This window comes from Phaethon aethereus (assembly GCF_964289735.1).
Source record: "Phaethon aethereus genome assembly, chromosome: 3".
NCBI classification, from domain to species: Eukaryota; Metazoa; Chordata; class Aves; order Phaethontiformes; family Phaethontidae; genus Phaethon; species Phaethon aethereus.
Window position 1 is genome coordinate 100,272,198 of NC_138576.1, and position 24,035 is coordinate 100,296,232.

General features: G+C 37.4%; 1 protein-coding gene across 1 annotated transcript in view; it reads right to left on the reverse strand.

Moving 5' to 3' along the window:
• CAMKMT (calmodulin-lysine N-methyltransferase) overlaps positions 1-24,035 on the reverse strand; it is a gene marked incomplete at both ends in the record, with an annotated part of 225,253 nt that overhangs the window by 17,843 nt on the left and 183,375 nt on the right. The window contains 4 exons of the mRNA XM_081998128.1: positions 2,301-2,375; positions 16,981-17,047; positions 22,252-22,315; positions 23,383-23,437. Coding sequence (XP_081854254.1) covers positions 2,301-2,375; positions 16,981-17,047; positions 22,252-22,315; positions 23,383-23,437 — 261 coding nt within the window. The remainder of the gene's footprint in view (positions 1-2,300; positions 2,376-16,980; positions 17,048-22,251; positions 22,316-23,382; positions 23,438-24,035) is intronic.

Sequence of the window (24,035 nt, forward strand, 5' to 3'; positions counted from 1 at the left end):
TACTTCAGGTTTCAGCCGAGGAGCCATAAGAAAAGAGGGGTTTTTTTTCCCTCTTCAACGGCAGCCCAAAAAATTCAGAGAGCAAAAATCCTGACAACAGTTCTCAAGCTGATTCTGTATCTTGGAAGAGAAACACGTGAAAATGAAAAGAAGATTCAAGTTTGATAAAGCATGGAACGTTTTTCCCCCCAGCCTTGTCACGTACCAGAAAACCTAGTGTCCATAACTAAAAGAATGATTTCTAAAAGAAACAAACAATAAAGGGATTTTCATGATTATTAAACTATATATATAGGCACTTACAATGAGAAAATAGAGAGAATTTGTGAATAAAAACACGTACTTTAAACTAACCTGCACATTTCTATTTATTTTTTTAGAAATCTATAAATATTTATACACGTACCTGCATCTTAACTGCTTCAAAATAAATGTACAGAACGCAGGGATTGCAAATGCATTATGTATTTTACCTGTCATGTTTGATTCTTTGTTTCCTAAAGAAACGACACTATTTCCAAACAGACTGGGAGGAGCATTAGGCAAGAATATTACTGAAAAAAACAACTTAAATCTTGTTCCACTCCGCTGTACTCACAGCACAAATAGGATGACATGGTGTGAGTATCAAGAATACAAGAGATGGCACAGCCAGGTTGTTTTGATATTTGTGTGAAGAACAAATTTAACTCTAAATCTCTTGGCAAGACCTTGCTTCACCCACATAATCTGGAGAACATCCATATGTGAGCCTTGTCTAAGCCTCCGAGAAGACTGCTGCCCTCCTGCTCATGTCCGCCAGCACTCTGATCTGACTTTCGTACTTAATCTGATCTAATCCTGTCCAGCATTAACTTCATCTGTGCAATGAAACCTGGAGTATCCATTCCAATATTTGGTGAGGAAGGCATTTACTAAATTACTTGCTGAAATCATATGGTGGTGTTTAGCTCCTTATTTTAATCAGATGATGCATCGCTGAGGCACATTATCAGCGATTAGTTAGAAACCCTTTTCTGTCCTTTTTGGGAACAAAGAACTTTTCTGAAATTGAATGCTAAGAGAAATGAAGCACTGTTGCATTCTGTCAATAAATGGGTATTAGAAAAAGGAAAAAGAGATGACTAGACACACTTTCTCCAGTGCTACACAAAACCAGTAACTTTTCTGAAATAAGAAGAGTTTGCTTAAACAGCAAAGCAAAAAAAACCCAAAAAAACCAAAAAAAAAAGGCTGTAGAGGAATATTTTATCAGAAGTCACTTAAAAAGAACATTGTTTAAAAAGACAATAGACAGCTTCGTACTTCCCTTTGCGTTTTTGCTTTATTTCTTAGTGAGCTACAGAAATCTGCTGAACTGAGCTGTCCTAGGAAGTGCCTTTTTTGAGAATTTGGTGTCTCACAGCAATTATGTGCAACAAAACATAAACAGCTTTTTCTGTTTTGGACATCTGAAGGGTCAAGAGCAAACATCCCTGAAGGAAAGACAGATTAATTTAAAAACATCTACTCTCCTAAATGAAATTTGCACGTCCCTTTTTACACTGTCTCCGTTTATATAACACAAATAATTACTAATGTACCCTGCATGCAGCAAACCTAGCACAGCACAACTCTTCAAATCCAGTATCAGAAAAAGGTTGTGTCAATAATCCAATCTATTTGCATATATACCATACTGTAACATGTATCTACCTTTTTATAAATTAAGTGCTGTACTGTATTTTTTTACTAAGTATTCTCTTACAATTAACATGCGTCTGTGTAAGTAATATAAAACCTATGCCTACAAATATTGCTGTCAAAATGATTTAAGAAACAGAGTGTGATGGGGAAAGAAAAAAGGTTTTGAAAATCTTTTTTTCCTCGGAAAGATTTTCCAGGGAGCAAAAAAATATATCCCCTTATATCAATAGTCAGATCTTTCCTAAGAAGTAAGCTAATTGAGCTGTTTGTGTTGATAAACTCCCTTTTCTCCAGACTGTTCCTCACTGAGCCATAATTATTTGCAATTTGCCTAAGTCGTCCATTTACTGATACGTGAAGCATGAAACAGAGGCAATTCCAGAAAATGGAAATGCTTCTCAAAATCAATCTTTGGGAAATAATGTGGTAGAAGTTACTGTGTGATAGAAGACTACCTTATAACTGTCACATGGAGATGAATATTAATTTGTTGAGGTTAAGGTGGCTTTGTGCTTCATTTGTTGACTTTGCTTAGCCATCAGCAAGCAGCACAGTACAATTACTCCAGCAAAGCTATTTTTCTAACATGAGTTTTATGATTTTTATGTACTTACCAGTCAGCACACATAACAATGTCAAAATGTCCTTCCAGTTGAGAGACATCTGTCTCATTATCCCATCGTAAAATGCTAGAGGAAAAAAAGATTAAAAAAAAAAAGAGAAGAAAAGAAAAAGGGACTTACATTTTTCATCTTGAGATTTTAAAAGTATTAATATTATTCTTATGTGACACAGAAGTCTTTTAAAAAGTACACACTTGTTACTTTCAAAGATGAATGTAAAAATGTTATTCTGTACATTTTTAAGGTGTTAAATCTCAAGGCTAAAGAGCTATTTTTTATCATAACAGAAAGGCAATCCACACAGGTTCTGATGAGTGGATCACCAACGCATACGCATTTCTGAATTAGTGGCACATGTATCGCTTCAGATTTTTACCCCTTAACACCACTGCACGAGGAAGCGGAGTCAAAGTATCGACAGCCTGAATGAAACACAAATTTGCGGAATAGATGTGAGTGGATGTGGATCTCCCTTACATCTGGCAGGCAAGTCAGTTGTGCTTCTCATTGATGAAGTGAGCATTCACTTGGGGTGGAGGGAGGGGGGACAGGGAGAAAAAATGCCAAGCTTAACTTCAATGCCAGCTATGTTGCCTCAGGCAAGCTTAAAAATACAGCAGTGCTGACTCTGTCAACATTTATTCTCTCACAGGTGATAAGTTATTTAATGCTAAGGTGCCCAATAGTAGGCAAAAATGCACATATGTCCAAAGTTCTTCTTTGTTTATAAATGCTGCCGATTTATGTAGCCGCCACGAAGAATTTCAGTACTTTGCTCCCATTTAAGAAACAGCAACTAGTTTCGGAATTTACCGCGTACTTAAAATATCATTACCCTGAAGATTTGACGCTGCGTTTCTATTTCTAGGCTATTTTAAAAAAAAGAATCTACCCTTCTTTTTCATTTCCTGGTTATTTATAATAGAAAGCAGATAAATATTTATGGGAAAAGCACTTGGGGGGGAAGGGTCTAATCTGATCTTGTCAGGTTGTGCATGCTTATCTCAGTTTTGTACGAGTCTTGACCAAACAGACCCTTTAGTCTTCCCGCAGCTATAATCTACTTCTGGTTAAAAGCCATCTCCATTCACATCCTACTCCTAATATTTAACTGGGGATCAGTTATAATGTGTTCATTCAGAAATGTTCCCTAACTATACAGGACAAAAGGAAACGTTGTACATCGACTACACCATCCGCAAAAAGGGCTCGTAAATACGTAGATAGATAGATATAGAGCCATAAAGAATTGAGGTACCACAACATGCATGTACATGTGCGCAGACAGAAAATTTGTGAGAGGATGCTTTTAAAACGTGGAAATTACGAAAGGAGAGGCCCAGTCGGTTGGGAAAGCTTTGATTATGTGGGGCTCAGCGTAACTGAACAGATCAGGACTCATTAGCCCGTTTGCCCTCCTGGAATTTACTGTGACAATCCAAAGCGAGAAAAGAGTAGATTAATTTAATTTTTCCCCCTCAAATTGAAAGTCTTCCAGATTTTAGGGGCCTAGGTAGCTTTGCACACTGGCGCGCAGCAGGCAGCCCGTAGTGGCAAGTGACAAAGGAGAGTTCTCACTCTCAGCTGCTGGCTGCCTGCTGGCTACCGGCGGCTTTTTCAACCCCGTTTCCGTGGAAACTTAGGTTAGAATGGTGAAAATTAGGTAAAGGTAAGTTTTGTGGGTTTAAAGCACGCACTCTGATACTTTAAGAATCCTGAAGCAGAACTGGAAATTGGTAGATGAACCGTCAGCCTTAAAAGGCCACCTTTGGTTCTCATTGCTACAGAAACAGAGACCCGACCAGCACCACTGTTGGGATTTGAATTACGATTTTTTTAACCCACGTATTTACTACACTTCACACATGCAGTTTGGAAGGCAGCACAGGTGCCTCCTCCCGGAAAAAACCCCAAAACCCTCTCATGGTACTGTCAGGTTCCCGCTGAGTGTCCAAAATACAGCATTTGCCGTGCACGCCTACCGTAGGCACAAGGGAGTTTGTGTGGGTAGGTAAAAGCTCAGAAACCATAATGCTGGGCAAAATACGGAATCGAGGAGTTGCCAGGAGCATGAGCAGTGGTGCAACGTGACCGGCATGTGTGCCGGAGCAGGAGTGAGCTAAGGGCCCCACATCCAGCCACAAGCCCGTCTTGCTCCATTTTCCTGATCTAGCACCGGGGTTGCTCTTCGTCTCTAGCTTCAGTACGGTTGCATTCCTGAAGACAAGATAATTATGCAAAGGCCAGTGATTAATTTACACACAAGATTTTCAAAATCAGCTTTGCCATAAATTTTCAAACGGTACAGGAAAATCCTTATTCCTGTGGGGAAATAACCACGTAAACTAAAGACAATTTCTACAAAATAAATACCAGCAGGACATCTTCTATAAAATAAATACCAACAGGACTCATTCTGATCTCACTCAGGATCTATGCACACTAGTGGGAGAGATGCAACTACAAGCTGTGTATATTTATCCATGCTACCTTTAGCTAAGTGCAAGTATGACTAGTAAGGGAAGCGCAGCTGGAATACGTGAAGCTCAATACCGGCTGCAACCTCTGAAACTGTTTTGGTAGCCAACTCTGGGCTACCATATCTACACCATTATCCATTTAATCCTTCCACAAATTTGCATGAGCTGCAATCAAACATCTGCACTTGCACCTGTAAAGCAGACGTGCCCCCGCATATCAGGGAATCAGAGACAATTCTGCTCAGAGTCAGCGTTACTACATCATTAACACTGATGTCAGAATCAGCCTGATTCTGAATCAGAATCAGCTATTTTGAATTCTAGTGCTAATGATAGTAGTGAACCAGAGTTAGGACGTATAGAAATACCATCAGCTAGTGATACAAATTCTTGTAATCCAAACACAATTCCTGAGTGTGAAACACAGAAAAATCCACTGATATTGCAAAACCTTTCTCAGAAAGGTGAAGATGTGTGTATGCATGTATCTGTATACAGTCAGGGGGTGAGGAACCATAATTTTTTCAGGTATGATTGAGGACGTGACTCTTGGACTTAGTGGTCAGACCAGAAAGAAATACCAAAGGCACCATGAAGTAAGGGCTGGTTGCATTTCCATTTAAAGGAAAGCACTGCTAGGACACCCAGAAAAGTGATAGCAACAGAAATCTGAAGGTCTCAGTCTTTATGAAGTTTCCTTTAAACAAAATAGACGTAAATGTAAAAATACCATACCACAAAACGTCTTTTAAATCGCCAGTATCACGTTGAGTGCCAACATGAAAAAAAACCAAACCTTGTTAATATTTTCCTCTTGTTCCCTTTCCAATGATATTAAATTAGTGGACATAAACCACTTATTTCCAAAACCACTTTTCTTCTAGCAAAATAAGAACTTTTAAAGCTATAATATTTTTATGTCTGTCTTTCAAGGGAAGATGCTACAGTACCAACAGCTGAAATTATTTTGTAAATTTGAAAAATGCACTTTACTCTCTACTTCTGTCCAAGCCATACCTTCAGTGTTTTTTTTGTAAAAAACCAAATAACCAAACGACATATTTAAGGCTGTGTAAAGCCCACTCTTAACATTATTTTGCGCTGGGTTATTTAACTCATGCAGGTTTAGTTTCTTGCAACTGAAAATAGGCAACTCGGTTTCAGCAGAAAAGGGTCTGAAACCCACTGGAAATACAAAACAGTTCAGGAGCTTTTTTTGGCTACAAGAAGAACATTAAAAAATGAAGCAGCATGCGAGGGAAAAACACTACTGCACTGTTCAGCCACTACTTAAGCCAAACCGATGGTGGCTGAAACTTGGTACTCGCTAATGGCTGCTTTATGGCCTGTATCAAATTAATTTGACCAGTTTTCAGAGGAAAAGTACCCACGTCACAAACCTATTACTATAATTAGCAATCTTGATGGCAGTCCTAGCAAAAAGGACAAGGACTGAATGCGCTATGGAGAATGAACTATCCTCTCACATGCAGAGGTGGCTTTTCCAGGTCAGGAATAAAGCATACTATCGAAACAGTTTGCGAAAATACGTACTGATGCTTTAGTTTCCTAGGCTGTCAATCTTACACCACGCTAAAGCAGCAACTTCATAAAAAAACCCCAAACCAACAAACAACACAACACAAACAATCAAAGCATTTTTTCTTTTTTTTTTTTCCCCCTGATTTATCTGTTAAATTGACAAGCAAGCCAGAAAATGTGATTAGGGTCAAGATAAAAAGATTTGTAATGATAATAGAACAAAAAGCTCAACTAAGAAAACAGAGATTTTACGTACTACCAATGTACCCCCAACTATCCCCTTGTATTTCAAGGAAAATAAAAAAACAAAATAGCAAATGTTGCAGGGATACTTACAGCAGCCAAGGCTGCACTTTCCTTGTACAGCAATTCTAATTTATGGAGGATAGCCTGACAAATGTCGACACTCTTTTTCTTAGACTGGTAAAGTATCTCAGCAATCTACAACAAAAGACCTGATTTTACCAGGTTTTTATTTCTCATGCAAAATTCCTCTTTACTATTATTATTCAACTACTGTTATTCAGTGTTTGTCTTCCTAGTGTGTCTAGGCAGGTAACTTACATGAGAAAAAACAGGTTAAGTCTCTGATTGTTAAAACTTGAAACATTTCCAAGTCCCTCTGAGATGTTCTTGTGATGAATGGCATAAGCTAGAGTAGCTCTCAAGTTAGCAGAAGAGTAGTTGTGCACATAAAGACAAAAAATCAAACTTAGAAGAAAGGACAAAAGACACAAAAGCCTTCCTTGCCTTAAAATGTATTAGTAGTTTTAATAAAGATAAAAAAAGTTGTCCCAGTCAGCAGATGAACAGCTACCAAGAACTCTGATCTACCCACTGTTTCTTTTAATATTTTAATTTAGGCTTCAGCCTTTGAAAAGCATTATCATTGGTAAGTATATAGGTTCAGGTAAAAGATTTTGTCTAGGGGTTTATATGACTTTTTCTATGACATTAACCAAGCAAGTTCATGAACACATTAACAAAAGGCATCATGAGGATGTTTCTCCACACCTTGATCTTTGAGAGTCCTCAGTTTTGTACAAAGATCAAAACCAGGGATTTTAATTTAGCAACAGAGGCAATGTGTACACCTATCATTACAACTCCTCTGAGGAGTCTTGCAAGTTTGCCTGCTATCATTTCCTCATCTTTCTCATTGTATTCTCATAAGGTTGCTCTTATTTCTTCACCTTCTGCATTTCTTACTGTCACTTCATTTTGCTCTGTATTCTTATTCATTATCTCATTCTCTACAGTGCATTCCCTGTTTGAAGGGACCAAGGTTAAACTCTGAACCATAGGTACCCAACATTACCCATTCGCCGTTTCTTCTCGCATTTCTAAGCTGTTTGAATGGGATATGGCGATGGGAATGTCCTTCTAACAATCCCCTTGCAGGTTTTGGCAACTTCCACATAATTTATCTACGCTTGTCAAAGTATATCGATGATTTTTCTCAGCTAGGCTCAAAATAGGCGCTTCATCTGCATTCTCCTGGACCCTTCTTCTCTTTTCAGCCCAGTAAAATTTTGCTTGGAATAAAATATTCCACTATTTCCACTATTATTTGTTGGGTTTTTTTAATTGCCTCTTACCGTTTCTTCAATGTGTTCTTCTAAAGATTACCTTCAAACCTTTCTCACATTTCTGATAATTTCACAGTGTTCTATCTCAACCTCATTTTCCTCTGAATTTTACTTCTGGGCTATCTCATCCATAAAAGCAAACCTAACTACTCACTTCTCTACTTCGCACAGTGTCTATCCAGACTCACAACTCAGTATTTTTCACAGCCTCAGTGAGTGAGAAGCTCATCACCTCCGAAGCACAATAAGGCATTGTTGTTACTGCCTTTTGTTGATCCCTTGGGACATAACCATTAATTCCAGTCTGTAATCTAGATTTAACTTAGACCTTCCTCTATATTTGCATACCTCCGCTCTCTTCAGATTTTGCTTATTCTCTCTGCAAAGTATCTCTAAGAAATGTCTTACCTACCCACTCAACTTAAACTCTTGATCACGTCATCATCACTTACATCTTAACATCACAATATTGCTCCTCTGCTCTTGGAAAATGCAATGTTGCCCTATAAATATTTATTCAGTAGGCAGCTGCAAAGATTGTTTTTCTTGCCTACAACCCTGATCTTGTCACCTTTCTCTTCGTACTCCTCCAGGTAAGTTGCAAGTCTTCTTTTCCAAATACTTCACGTCAGTTCACTTCCCTATTTTTTATCTCTCATTCAATATTGAAAGGACAAGTCCCTTCTTTAATCAGCCCTAATGTCAGTCTACATCTTCCACTTAACTTTTCAAGCAAACACCTTTACAATTTTCTTCCACTATGTTATCCATGGACATTCACAAACTTACTCCATTATCCTTGAAACTCTCCTTTAAAATAGGGTCTACAAAGACTGGAAAGAGGCTACGCTGCTCCTGTGCCTCCAACCTTGTTATCCTCCTTATCTTCCTCACCATAACTCTCTTTGGTCTTAGACCATAGATTCTCTAACACAAACTGCCTTTTTGCTCTGTGTTTATACAATGCCTGGTACAACAATTCATGATGAAGCCTCACCACGTTAATGTGGTAATACAAAAGAAGAAAAAACATTAAAACCAATTATCCAGGTTTTCCTGCCTAAAAGTTCCTTTTAAAAAGTGTACGATAAAGTTACATGCTCCCCTTATTCTTCATTCTGAGAACGTATTTTCTCTCTCTTAGTCTGTACAACATATTTTGCTAAAATTCAGATGGGAACATTACAGTTTTGTCTTCAAAAGTAACAGTCCTCACATACATTTGCTGCATATCAAAAGCTACTAAATTTTTGGGACATAATAAATACACTATGTCTAAATACAACCATTGCAGAATAGTTTTCCATCTTGTAGGCACACCACAGCCCAACATCCAGCACAAGTGTGGCTACTTTTTTAAAAGAAGTGAGACTACTTTGTATGAAAATGTTATTAATAAAAAAATACCACTGGTGTTTGTGAATTTGCCTTTTCTCATCCCTCCCCTACATCAATACATTCTAAATCAGTATTTACTTAGGAGATTGACTACTGTTTTTAGCAAGGTTCATGTAGTACGTTATGCACAAAATGGGTGATTCTCACATTCTAATTCAGACTGATATGGTATTAAAAAATATGCAAATTCAAAATGCAAGACAGCAGAAGCACGTGGCACGACCGTACTGGTAGGATCAGTGAATGAAAACTTTATAAAAGTTCATTTTGTGTAAAAATATGAAGGAAAAGATGACAGTTTCTTGCTCTATGGAAAATAGTCTATCCGTGAATATGGGGAGGATAATCAAGGGAATAAAAAGAAAAAACAAAGAATGGGAAGTGAACTAGACAGGTCCAGGAGGACTGAATGGGGGATAAAATTAAAAACAGCACAGACGATGTAATTCACAGGTGCTTAAATTCTGAGGGCAGAAGGGACCACAATAAACATCCAAGATTTCAAACTTCTGTATCAAGCCCACATATCTCAGGAAATTAATACACATTTCAGAAAGATATTCAACTTGATTTAAACACATTCACTACTTAAAAACCTACCACTTCCCATGGAAAGATGTTCTAATTTATTGTAATTCTTTCTGTCAAATCTCATTTTTTCTAGACTCAATTTGTCTAGCTTCAATTTCTACATTTTGTCGGGTACTTGTAAGCTAGATTAAAGAGTGATCTTCTATTAAAGATTTTTTCCCCACATGAGACTTTCAGATCAAAATCAATTAATTTCTTATCAATCCATTTCTTTGACAAATGTGGTGGTTTTGGCCGGGATTGAGTTAATTTTCTTCATATTAGCTAGTATGGGGCTATGTTTTGGATTTGTGCTGGAAACAGTGTTGATAACACAGGGATGGTTCAGTTACTGCTGAGTAGTGCTTACACAGAGCCAAGGTCTCTTCTGCTTCTCACACCACCCCACCAGCGAGGAGGCTGGGGCTGCACGGGAAGCTGGCAGGGGACACAGCCAGGACAGCTGACCCCAACTGGCCAGAGGGATGTTCCATACTGTATGGCGTCGTGCTCAGTATAGAAAGCTGGGGCAAGAAGAAGGAAGAGGGGGACGTTCCGAGTGTTGGTGTTTATCTACACAAGTAACCACTATGCGTGACGGAGCCCTGCTTTCCTGGAGGTGGCTGTACACCTGCCTGCCGCTGGGAAGTGGTGAATGAATCCCTTGCTTTGCTTTGCCTGTGTGCGCGGCTTTTGCTTCACCTATTCAACTGTCTTTTTCAACCCACGAGTTTTCTCACTTTTTTTTCTTCTGATTCCTACCCCCATGCCACTGGGGGCGGGGGGGGCAGCGAGCGAGCAGCTGTGTGTGGCTGAGTTGCTGGGGTTAAAAAACGACAAGTTAAGTGAACAGAGCTCTTGAACTGTCTCATTTCCAGACCCTGATTCACTCTTCTGCCTCTTTCCTGAACCCCATTTGTTTTCAGTATCCATGGCTAACGTTTGAATAACTCGTATTAATTGAATATTAATGAAAAAAACAAAGACAATGCTGTAAGCAGAATTTTGTCAAAATTTAAAGTTTGTCTCAACTTTCCTACGTCTGTGGCAAAGATTAGCCGAGAGCACCAGTGAAGGGGAGAGCCTACTGTAAGTGTGTAAAATGTACTTGATGACTGCCTATTAAGGTAGAGCCAAGGTATACAAGGAAGGGTAGACAAAGGTACAATGCCAACAACATGAACCAGGAAACAATGTAAAAGTTGGCTAAAAAGATGGATACAAAAAACAGCATAGGAATAAAACAAATAATCTTAGAGTCTTAATATCTCATGGACATTTTCCTTTAAAGTTCTGGGAAAAAAGATGTAAGTTTTCTTGTATGAGTGGCCTCCACCTAGTCTTTCTGTCCAGTCCAGAAGAGTACAAGTGAAATAGTTTTACCAAAAGCATGTTTTTTAAGCTAAGAGGAGACCATCATAAAACAGCCACGGTTGTGAGCAAAAATTATGTAAAATAATGCAATGCTGTACTTTTAGCAGGCACCTAGCTTTTTTCTAGTTTTTCACACAGAAATTTCTCTACAAAGCTTGCGAACTTCTCAGTTTTTTTCTCTTTATATGTTTTTATCCAGTCACATAAAGAAGAGAGACAAAACTACAAAACAATTTAAAATAAATTACAATTTTTTTAAGTCAACACAACTGGGTGAAACACACAAATAGGAGAGACTTGGAAGTTGGTGAAAGTCAGCTGGTATGGCCAAACAGTAAAGAAGGTTATTAGAAATAACATGTCATTCCTCCAAAAGCTGACGTAGCCCCCAAATGAAGAAAGGATCATAAACTCAGAAAATTAAATATAATAATAAAATTAGGCAGGCCAAAAATGAGTGTACTCTTTCTTTTGTTCTAAATCTTCCTGCCAGCTGATAATCAGGGTATAGAATGAGCACTCACCAAAGGTAACAACATTTGAGAGAGATGAAATTAATTCTTTGCATTAGGGTTCACTGTAGAAGAAATCGAAAACAATTTCACCACAGAAACCTTTTTCGATATGTCTTTTGTAAAAGTAAGTCCTGCTTTATAAACCTTCTGGAGCTCTTCAAAGGTGTCAACAATGTTCAGATATGGGTGATCTGGGTGACAAAGGCTGCTTCTGATTCCAGAAGGCTATTGTCAAAGATCCTCACCAACAACATTTAGGGAAAATAGCCACTGGAGAAAAGTCTGGCATGGTAAATAATGGAATAAAAGATCGGGAACAGGGTAGTAGTAAATGGTCAGTTCTCCCAGTGGAGGAAGATAATCAGTGGACTTCCCCTGGGACCTGTTGCATTCAATATGTTTACAAGAGATTAGCAATGAGGCGGCAAAGTTTGCTGATGCCAAGAAGTTATTCAAGACAGTAAGGAGAAGAGCAGACTGTGAAGAATTGCAGAAGGATGAAAGTAAGTTACTGTACTTACATAAGCACCAAATAAGATGGCAGATGAAATTCAGTGTGGATAAATGCAAAGTGCAAAACAGGAAAAATAATTCTGGCTTCATAAAGAAAATGAAGGTCTCTGAACTGACCATCACCAGAAAGCTCCTGATGTCGTGACAGACAGTGTCATGAAAATATCTGTTCAGTGCTCAACTGCAATCAAAAGAGCAAATCACTGTTAGGTATTTTTAGGAGAGGAAGAGAAAGCATTATTATTACCCTACATATAGCTATCTGTTGCACACACTTTGAATGCAGTACTGCTCACCCTCATCTGAAAAGGCGTAGATTGAAACTGGATAAGATACAGAGAAGAGCAAGTATGATCAGAGATATGGAACGGTTTCCACCTGAGTTGAGTTTTCCGTGACAGAGAGCTACAAATTCACAATTGACATGAACGGACGGATGGTTCATTGTTTCTTCCCACATGTACATAAAGTCATCAAATGAAGACAGCAGGAACTAGAAGCCTTTTCTTTCTAACCAAAGAGTAGGAAATGTTCCTTTTGTCAGCTTCCTCCTTGCCAATAGATGCTGTGCCTGCAAGGGTGTTACATGGGGAGACTGGAAAAGTAGTTGGATAAAAGGGATTTCGTTAGGGCTGCTAAGCTGACACATACAACAAGTTCAGTAAGTAAGCTTTCAAAAAGTTTGGATTTAGCAACACTCAGGTCAATTCGATGAATTAAAACATAGTGGGAGTTATGTTACATGACCAATTGAAATCAGGAAGGTTAGAAAGCTGGCATATTTGAAGAACATTTCAGTAAGGTAATATATTGACATGTTGGCAGTTACAGAGAAAAAGGTAATTAATATAAGAATGGAATCAGGACTATACAGGTCAGTGCTCTGTCACTGAGACATCCTACTATTATACTGAACGCCATTTAGTCTTCAGAAAGTCCTTTTTTCTTTTTAGGTTTAATTCTGGAAGCTTGTAAATTCATTGCATTTGTGATGAACACTAAAATCTCGGATAACAGATTATAACTGAACTGTTAACCTTTAAGGAGAAGGCTTTTGGTCACCTGGCCATATATGTCAACTACAGAATGAAAAAAAAGTATATGATACATTATTAAGAATAAAATCAAAGGGTGCATCACACCATAAGCATTTCTCTCACTGACTTGATGTTGTATGTACTTATTTACACTCCTATGTAGAATGTTATCTCTCTGAGGCAACTATTAGCAAAACAATAGACTTGTCCACACCTAAAACTCACAAGTCCCATATCAGCAATAAGTATACAAATTTTGTTCTTAACAGACTCAGTCTTCTGAGACAAGGGAATCTGATGGAAGAACAAATTCCCTGGTAGATAAGACAAACAGAGTCTGTTAATCTTTAGAATATACTGCAAGCCTTCCTCTTTGTCAAAGTTTTTCCTCTATGACATTTGTAATAACAACAATTTTTCAAAATTCTACAACCCAAACCCCTGCTTCAGGAAGATTTCCACATTAAAATAAAGAGAAGAAAAGGAGCAGAGATTCCATGACTGTTATTGCTCATTTAATCATCGGTGGACATGTTCAAAACAATGATATGATGCATGCCAAACTAATAACAGTTGATGGTACAACAACAGCTATCAGGATAACTCATATGCTAAGTTACGAGGTAAGCTTGAAGTGATTAATGGATCATTTTTGAACTGTGAGAAAAACAAAATCATCAAGCTCATAATTCACCTCACTATGGCAAGTCATTACTAGTAACTTGGAGGCATTACTGTACATACTTGTGGAAGCTAAAAATATAGAATTGTATATCCACTGCTGAGGTAAACTGTTTACTGAATATCTATTATTACTTTATAACACATAATATGACAAACTGCCAGTTTGGCTTACATTACTGTACTTTTAAACAATAATCAAGAGTTGGCAGAGAGCTAGGTAAGTGCTCATTTACTGCATTTTGTATAAATCTAAATAAATAAATGTATGGCAGGTTGTCCTAATCTAACTTTTCTTGGCTGATACTGGATTGCTCCTTTTTGCACCATACATTTTTGGGCGTATTTTGCAAGTCTAGACTTCTGGAACAATCACAAAGCAACTCTCATTCTGATAATTTCTACTCCATGTGCAAGGAAAAGAGTACAAGACCCCAAAGTGATATGAAAGTGCAGTGAGAAGGATCTATTCTGAATTATCTTTCATATGGAAAAAACCTTGTAACTTTGCACTGGACACTGTGCTAAGTTACAAGACTGGACACTGTTTAAAGCATACATTAGAGTGAGGAACATGCCTTCTCCAGATCAAATTAATGTTGCAGTAAGTCACTTAAATACATCACTATATTAATTTGCCTGCAAGCTCTGATCAATGTAAAAGAAGTCTCCTAATGTCAATTTGCATGCCAGTGTTGTCATCTTCTCTACAGAACAGTACGTTTTCTTGTGTTCCCCCCCAACATTATCAATATATAACTAAGGCTTTGGCTGTAGGAAAAGTGAATCAGGGTTACGGTAATATTTCAGACTTTACATCAGCCTTTTAGTTTGTTCAAGGCCATGAAAAGTGATGAAATAACTTTGTTACTGCCTTCACCACATGTCATTACTGAATCTGAAGGACTGATCCATCAATTAGCACTTCTCAAATAACTAACCAAAGCATAACCTTAATTTTGACAGGAGAAATCAACTGTTAATGTGTATAATATAAAGAAATGCGAGTTGATCATTATTTTGGGGATTAGAGAGTTATTTGAATAGGTATTTTATAAAACTTTACACTGTTACAACAAATCTGCAAAAGCCTTAAGAATGTAGAACTAAAAATCAAATCATGTGCTTATTGTAATGAGCCTTGTGTTTTGATATAGTACTTCACTTTATTTTCTAATTTAATTATTTTATTTATGCAAATACGGCCCCAAATGCTATTGGACTCAAGAAGTTAAACACTTGACATTTTTACTCCTTAAAATGCAACATTTTATGACGTCTAGATATGTTTATTAATTAGTGATTATTAACACTCAGTAAACAACATCATGTCTTGTAAAAATACAATCTTTCTTCACAGCGTGAGGCTGAAATCTATTATTCACTGATTCCATATGCTGAAATACACTCAAATGATCACAAATGACCTTAAGCATTAGATAAATGTAAATGAGGACAGGGTAGAAAATGTGCTTTTGATTGATATCTAAAAGACCAGGTTTGAAGTCTTGACAAGGGATGAAATCTGAAATCTCATACAAAGTAAACGGCAACTGGAACTCTGCAAAATCTAAGCTGCTGGATGGACGCACCACACAGCCTCTCCTCAGCAGGGATAAGTGTCTGAGGTTGCTCACAAGAAGCGCTCGGCACCCGGAACGTGAAAGACTATTCCTGGGACCCGCGTGGCCTTTGTCTACTTGGCAGGCACTTATTAGGATGCAGAGATATATCTCTAAGTTATATGCACGTACACCCTCCCTAATGAAGGCAGAATTTTTCTAACCCTAAGTGCTCACTTAAAAGAACTTCTCTACACAGAATGGCTACATAAGCATAGGATAAATGATGTGAATGATAGCCATTAAAATTGTATGGGTTTAACCCTCTATGTTAATAAGCTTATTCTGCTGTAACAGCTTGCCTTTCTCAGCCCTTTTTCAGCTTTACTTTTGTCACTTTGAGAAGGACTGAGAGCCCTTCTTCTGGAATGAGAATCATCCGGAAAAGGAAGGTTTAGACACACCAATAAAAGTGCACTATTCTCTCTTGGGTAGCCATCTCTAAGCACATTCTACCCTATACCATATATATGAATTACTTTACAACTTACTTTTTAAATACTATGAGAGACGAACACAACTTCAAATTTTCAGCTGCTTTCAGTCCCTACTGTACCTGGAGATGCCTCAATGAAATAGATAGTTAAACAGCTAACTTCAGTGGCATCTGTTACAGAGTGGGTCAGGAAGGGCTCTGGAGACCAAATTCTCTGTACCTCTACAACACTTACCCCCAGAGCACGCCTTCAGGGCTAACTCGGAGACAGCAGAGCTGACGGGCTTTCAGAAAAATGCTGGATGTGCCCTGCACCTTAGGACACAGCCAAGGAGAGCAGAGAAGAGCCCCAGCACGCTGTGCCTGGCTCGCATGCTCCCCATCTGCCCTTGCAGCAACAACATGTGATACTGATCCCACAGACAGGATGACCAGAAAACCTCCCAGGGATGTTCTGACAACATCCACCTCGGGGGCAAATGGGATTAGTTGCCACCCTGAATTCTCAGAGCTATTTAAAATGAAACCTGCCAGTGATTTAGGTACATTCATTCCAAGCCTCATATTCAGTACAATGGGTAATGTTGACTGTGAAGCAGGCAAATTTCAACCGTGCAGTAAACCACAGACTGAAGAGACACAGTGTCTGCTAAAATAAATAAAAAGGAAAGAGAGGTTATGTCACCAAGATTAATCATACTGTATTTGTTATATTAAAAAGCAATTAAAAACTTTTTAAAATACTTCCAAATTTCCATCGAGCATCACTTACCTACTTGTATTGTATATACCTCTGTGTCAGTATCAGTAATACAGGTCACACTTTCCCACTTTTGCATACGTTTCACATGAACATTAAATATTAAATATACAATTATATGCAAGAATCAGTAAAACAGTTATTAGAATCTTACCAGCTTGACACTTTCTGAGCCTTAAATAGTCCTGCATTTTGGTTTCTTGTGATGATCTCACTCACATCTGTAGCATAGTCGTTAAGAATTATCTACAAAACTAGAGCAGCAATAAAAATAATAAAAAATATTTTTTTCCATTGTTAATACCTTCATAATGTCTTATATCTCTTTGGTCTTCTTTAATCTGTGCTAAGAGTCAGTCTTTTTTCAGAAGCATAAATTTTACATTGCTACTCCAGCACATCAGCCATGTATCTATACAGCAACTTGCTCTTGTTGCCTACCTCTTTTTACTGTTTCATTTCAGGAATTGCTAGCCCTGTAGCTACACAGGTAATTGACAAAGACTTCCCATACCTTATATACATTTAAAGGCAACTATTGCTTACAAACATAAGAATTACAACCATGGCAAACAGAAATTTTTTAGCACGGTCACTTAACGTCCAGTTTAGTTTGTGCTGCTTTTGACCGTATCACTGGATCACAGTGCTGAGATTTTGGAGGCTTTATGGGTTTTGAGCACCTGCCCTCTACGAGGCATGTACTTTTGTTCCTGGCTCCGTCTGGGGGAAATCCAACACACAACGGGAGCACCTTGACCTATAGGCAAGGGAGTTTCTAGCCCATTTGGTTTCTTGAGAATGGTTTGGAACAGCCGTGAAAGATAGTACAAAGCAATAAATGCCTTTTCCTCCCTATAGGCACCGCAACAGTGCCTCAGCCTCGTGTCTCAATGCCTCAGCCTCATGTCTCAGCTTCTTTCAGTTTGGAAGATCAGGTCACGAATTTGAGTAGCCATTCAGCAGGCCAAAGCAAGGGCTATCAATGAAAAGTTTCAAGGGAAGCTGCGCTCAGTCGTCTAAGCCTACAAACATAACCTTCATAATCAATCATTTGTGGTTAGTGAGAAGGCATTGGAAGGAAAAGGTGTAGCAAGTAACCAAAACCTATGAGAATACTAAACGTCACCCAGCGTGAATCCATACGTATTTGAACGATTCACTCTCAAAATATACAAAATTATCTTAAGCTGACATTTTTGGTAAAGATGGCAATGATCCCTCTTTCTCATTTAAGGTACAGGAAATCTGATGCTAATTAGGAGGATGCTTCTAGGTGCACAAAATATGTTGAATTCTTTGCAAGTGCTCTTATAAGAATATTGAACACTAGTGTCAGGCTAATTTAACATATCACTGTTGTATCTCTTTATTTGCTTTGCTGAAATCCCATAATTGGCCTTCCTAACACAGTTGGCTATTTAAGAAAAGTTATCTTAGGAAAACCTCTATCCAAACAATGTGAAAGAAAAGACAACTGGTATTTTGTGAAGCCAAAAACTAGACATGGAATGACAGAAAACTGGTTTAAACAAATCTCTGCAATTTGGATGTGCCTTTTGAATCTTTTCCACAATGTGCAATGAGAAGTAGTAATGAATGGTCTATACCTGTGAAGCAAAAGGAAGGCATAAATAATTCCATGAGCAAACCATGCCATTTTTAAGCAGAGGCAGAACTAACATTGTTGATAAATTAGCAGCACTGCACTTAAATTATATAACTGAGCAAAACTATTAATAATTGTTGGAAACATGTTAACACTAGCTTTTTTAAATAATTTATGAGCCCGTGTCTTCAGGCATTCAGGCTGAACATGACCTTTCTAACCTAAATTTCCCAGGACTGTTGAAAGATCCATACACTATATTTTAATGGCCATTATAGTGCACTGCAACAATGTTTTGTATTATTGATGCTTTCAGACAGTAGTTCAAGTCACTAGTGCATGGTGTGAAACAGAGCTAAGGCAGAAGGTACACAGCCTCTCTGAAATAGGAGGCAATTTTTACTAAAAATGAACCTCACCCTTGGATTTGGACATGTCGAACCGAGTATAGATGCTTCCAGTGTTCTGGGGAAATAGAATCTGATGTTCATGACTGACTATGTCATAGATATTACCTAAGTTGGAAAATTTGTATCTGAATGCATATCACCCAAAATTACAAAGGGGCGTGAATCTGATAACTTTGCCTATGTATATCTTTATAATTCACTTGAAATATCTGTATTTTTCTTTTTAATACTTTATTTAAATGATCCTCAAAGAACTTAGATAAAATACACTGAAACAACAGTAAAGTTTTGAACCAAGCTGCAAAAGCAATAACATCTGTCTTTATTTAAGTCATTTTGCAATATGAATGATCTGTTAATTAATTAGAATCTGCCCATGATAAGCAAAAGGAGTTAGAGTGAAGTCTTCTAAATGGACTGGTAACTCAAATCATAATACCCTTTAAAAAACCTCCATAAACCTCATGCATAAGACCACAGATTAATATAAAATAGAGCTATATATTTCACAGTGAAATGGCTAAAAATGACAACAATGATTTGAAATTAACATATTAATAAATTGTTTTAACTTGTAACATTTCAATAACATATCCTAATATAGATATTGAAAACATACATAGTGAATACTTCCTGTGGCAGTATGAAATGGAGAATAATATGAAGAATGTCAAAAATTAAAAGAAAAATCAAATCCTCAAAAGCTTGAGACCTCACAAAGCAAAGCTGTTAGTTACGCTCACTGAATAGCGATAACAACAACAAAACCAACAATAATTATGATGATGATGATAATACAAAGGCAGATTCTCAGATGCAATGCACTATTGCCAGGTCGATTTTCAATTACATTTCACTGATGTATTCATTTGTTTCTTAATGTGCTCATCTTGCCCATTAAGAATAATTAGCAGGCTTGCTTGGTGATTTCCTGGCTTCTGACAGTGATTTTTTTGTTGTTGTTGTTGACAACCACTTTTACTTTTTGGAAAGTAATTTTTGGATATCATAGTATGACTGGCATGTAATTTAAGCTTCCTAAGAAATTTAAAGGGAAGATGTAAACAGTAATTTTTAAACCAGATTATTTTAATCTATAATACCTACATAAAAAGCATAATACTAGGCATTAACTATTCCTGAAGAGCAGAATCTAGAAAAGAAAACAGTATTTTATCCCACAGTAATTTAATTTGGTATGCTAAACAATTAAAAAATATCATCAGCAATAATAAAAATCAGCACAAATACATCCTTTGTAGACTGTGGCACTTGGGGCCAAATACTATTTCCAATTACACTAAAAATTCTTACTGATTTCAGTGAGTCTTGTGTGGCTGAAACAGATCTAAATTTAGCCTAAACTTCTGTTAGAGCTAGACACTATAGAAAAGAATGCGAAAGAAAATTACCATAAGACAAATCATAAAATTACTACTGAAGTCCATAAAACACATAAAATGCAACATAAATTTTATTATGTGCACTTTTAAGAATACATTCCACCTACACTGTAAAGTTCTTAGTCTGCTGCACTTTGGCACCCTGCTAATATTAAGCCCTTTGTCAAATCCAACACAATAAAAGCACTTTGAATGCTGAGCCTTCAGAGCACCAAATGTTAAAAAAGAAAAATAAATTCCTGTTAGAGCCTTCCACCAATCGCTTCTCTGAAAGGGATTCACTGAGTGAATACAGATGAAGACTTCTTGTAAGACTTTTGGAAATAAAAGATATTTCTAAAACATATCGTGAAAAAACTAAGGTGTGCTCATTAGATGACATTAACAGTATCTTTTTCAGGAATGAAAGCACTTCAATTTGCTTAATTCCAAAGGCTGACTGAATACTCTTAGCACTCGCTAATTTTCCTTGCTGTAGGAGATGTCTAAATTTCAGAAAAGTTCAGGTACATTTATGGAATCTGCTATGCAAGATATTTGCTGACTTGATGATTACTGAGCTCACCTGCGGGTAAAACGACCTTTTGCTAAATACCTGTGCTTCTATAAAGCATCAGTTTGTTTTCTTAGGCTAGTTTTGAAACACTTTTTTTTCCTCCCGCATTTTTTATCTTCATAATGACATAGAGGAAAGATTGGGAGGGGTGATGCTGATTAAAATACACAGAATAATGAATACTCCCTCCTTAAGACACAAGCATAACAAACTAGAATTTAACAAAATAAGAATCCCTGGAACACAACTGAGAACTCACATTTTTGAGAAAAAAGAGACTTTCATAAGGCTTCTTTCAAGTTTTAAAAGATATGATCTAGGCTTGGCTGTTTTTTCCATGAAATTGTTAAAGTGTTGTAAGCAATTATAGTTACCTCCGTTACCTCTGAGAAAGTCTTTTTAAAGGTAGCAGCTAATATTATTGTATTGCAACGTCTACTGTTGTAACAGTTATCAGCAACTGCAGTTTTTTTAAACTACAAATTAGTTAAACTTATTTTTTTCACTAAGCACTCTTTATGTTAGCTCTCAAATACATACAAACCTCAAAACTCAAATCTAAATAATTCTGATGATGCGGTGGCCAAAAGCTGAAAAACTAGTCTGCCTCAAAATGCAAATAGAAAGATTACTAAGGAACAAAAGCAAACAGATATCTTCCTTTTTTTCTTCTCAGTTTCTACGGGCTATTAGTATTCACTGTATATATCTGTTCTTGTTCTGTGTTGATACTTAATGTGGCCACAAATTATGCTCACTCATTCTCTTGCTTAGCCAAAGTCCAGTTCAATTTTCTGAACTATGTGTCCATATTAGAAGGGCATAACAGCAATTTATTCTAATAGAAGAAATATAATAAAATACTTTCTACAAGGGACAGAGGAGTTTTGCAGTCTTACATCAAAAGAAATAATGATAAATCGATAATTGATTAAGCACACTAAATGGGTAATTTGTAGGCAGTTACAACTTAGCAGCACAATGAAACCACACATTTCAATATACACTGGAAAAGCTATAGCAACGTACAAATACTGGGTATGTTTTAAGAGGCTAGCACCTGAAAGTAAAAAAAAAAAAAAAAAAAAATCTAGTTCTTCTGCAAAACGAATAAGTGAAGGGGAGCTAATGATCTGGTTCACTGCTACACCTCCTGTAATGTGCAGCATACGCACAAGGAATCTTTCAGCACTCAACCATAAGACAAATATTTACTACTGTACTTGCTCTGTGCCACGACGTACGTTTTTAATTAAAGAAGAAAATGTGGCATTTATTGTGGGGGAAGCTGTAGCTCTGTTCAAGATATTCTACCTCTGTTTTTTAATTACTTATATCGGCACTTTTTCTTAATATACCCCATGCTGTCTGTCTTTATATCAATTGTTACTCAGCCAGTAAAAAGGAACGAGCACAACAAACCAGTTTTCTATCTGAATAAGGATACTTTTGATGGCCTTTTCATTTCCATCAGTTAACAGAACTTCTTTGACATCTGCAGAAATAGCAACCTGAAAAAAAGAGCACAGCAAACAATGAGCAAATATGCTTGTCTGTGTGGAAGTGAAGACAGGAGTGACAAGCCTTCAGTATCATGCTTCCTCACCTATTTCTCTGTAACAATCTTCAATCTTTTTTCATTTTATGTCTGCATTATTTTAATCATTCAATCAAATCAGTCAATACTTTTATCATTCCATTTGCGGGAGCCTCTATCTTGCTATCATTCTGTTCCGTAATTGCATTGTGACAGCGGATGATGGTATTCTGAGAGGCTTTCATTTGCGGGCTTCTGTTTATCTAGTAGAGCCATCATACAAGGCTGTCACTCTGCCTTTCAGCTTGCTTCTGTCTGACTGCCTGATGCCCTTCATATAACTTTGCATTGCAGGCAGATGGCTTTGTAAGGGTAATTTTTTTGTGAGCTTTGACATGCTCGCACATTGGGCTGTAACCTCGACACATTGTATAAGAGCGACAGGTTTGTCAAATGCCAATCAGTGTAACAATATGCTTTTATTTGTAGAGACATAAAAACTTGTCTAATGCACTGCACTGCTACATAATATCTCCTGAATACATGACTCAGAACCCAGAGAATGGTGAACGACTCTCCTGAATGGCCAATCTAATTCAAAAGAATCTAATTACTGAGAGCTCTGGATCATGTTTGTTGGTGTAATAATGCAGGCAAAACATTAGCAGCTATATCATGGTGCTCCAACTGTGATTCGCCAGGCTATTCCTGTATCTTAGCAAATGGGACTACAATCTGGAAAAAAAAAAAAAAGGCAAAAAAAAAAGCTTCGGCTATGGCAATGAAAGACAGATCGTACGTGGCCTGGAATGTCACAACAAGAGATATTGACTACACGGAGGTAAAATGTTTCTGCTCATCGAGGCAACCATAAAATCAATATGATACGAAAGCAAGTCAATCTAGAAGGTCTCTCAAGACTCTGCAGCTTGACCGCAGCTGAGGCTGTTGACAGTTCTCTGACCCAGCAGTTGGAGGCACTGGAACATTTTTCCTTTTGTTTCTTCCTCTGAATGGGATTGGAATTGAGAAAAGACCTACCATGAGCCCAGCCAAGCATGTCATGCCACCCCCTAGCTCACACACAGCAAGGTCCCTGAAAGAGAGAAAGGAAATGGTAGAACCCATACAAATTAGATGAAAATGGTCAGAGAGACATATATGTTACAAGAACAAATTGCCATCTGCAGCAAGAACTGAGCTACCAGGAAGTTGTAGAGACATGACTAGGCTACCTCATGTCGTTTTGCGTTTTAAAAATAATTATGAAATAGAAAAGTCACAAAGCAGGCAAATCAGTGGGGGTTCCCTCATTAGTGTTCAGTGCAACATTACCACCGCTGAGCTGAAAAATCTGAGAAGGTTCCCTTTTTTCCCTTGTCAATGGCTCTGTCTTTTAGAACTAAACTAGCTAGAGTAGCGAAAGATAATTGTTAGGAAAGGATAACAATGTTAATCCACATTCATTCTTGCAAAAACAGTTAGAGAAGTAAATGGGGAAATTAATATTATTTATGTATCTCTCCATATAGTTATGCCTAAAAGCCTTTTTATATTAAAAAGAGAAAAGTTTTAAAACAAGCCATATACCACAAAAGAATTACACACGAGGAAATCCGATCCTTCAATTAGCACTTAAAACTGCAAGTGACCTACAAACAACGACATTATGAACGACGGTGGGAACAGCAAAC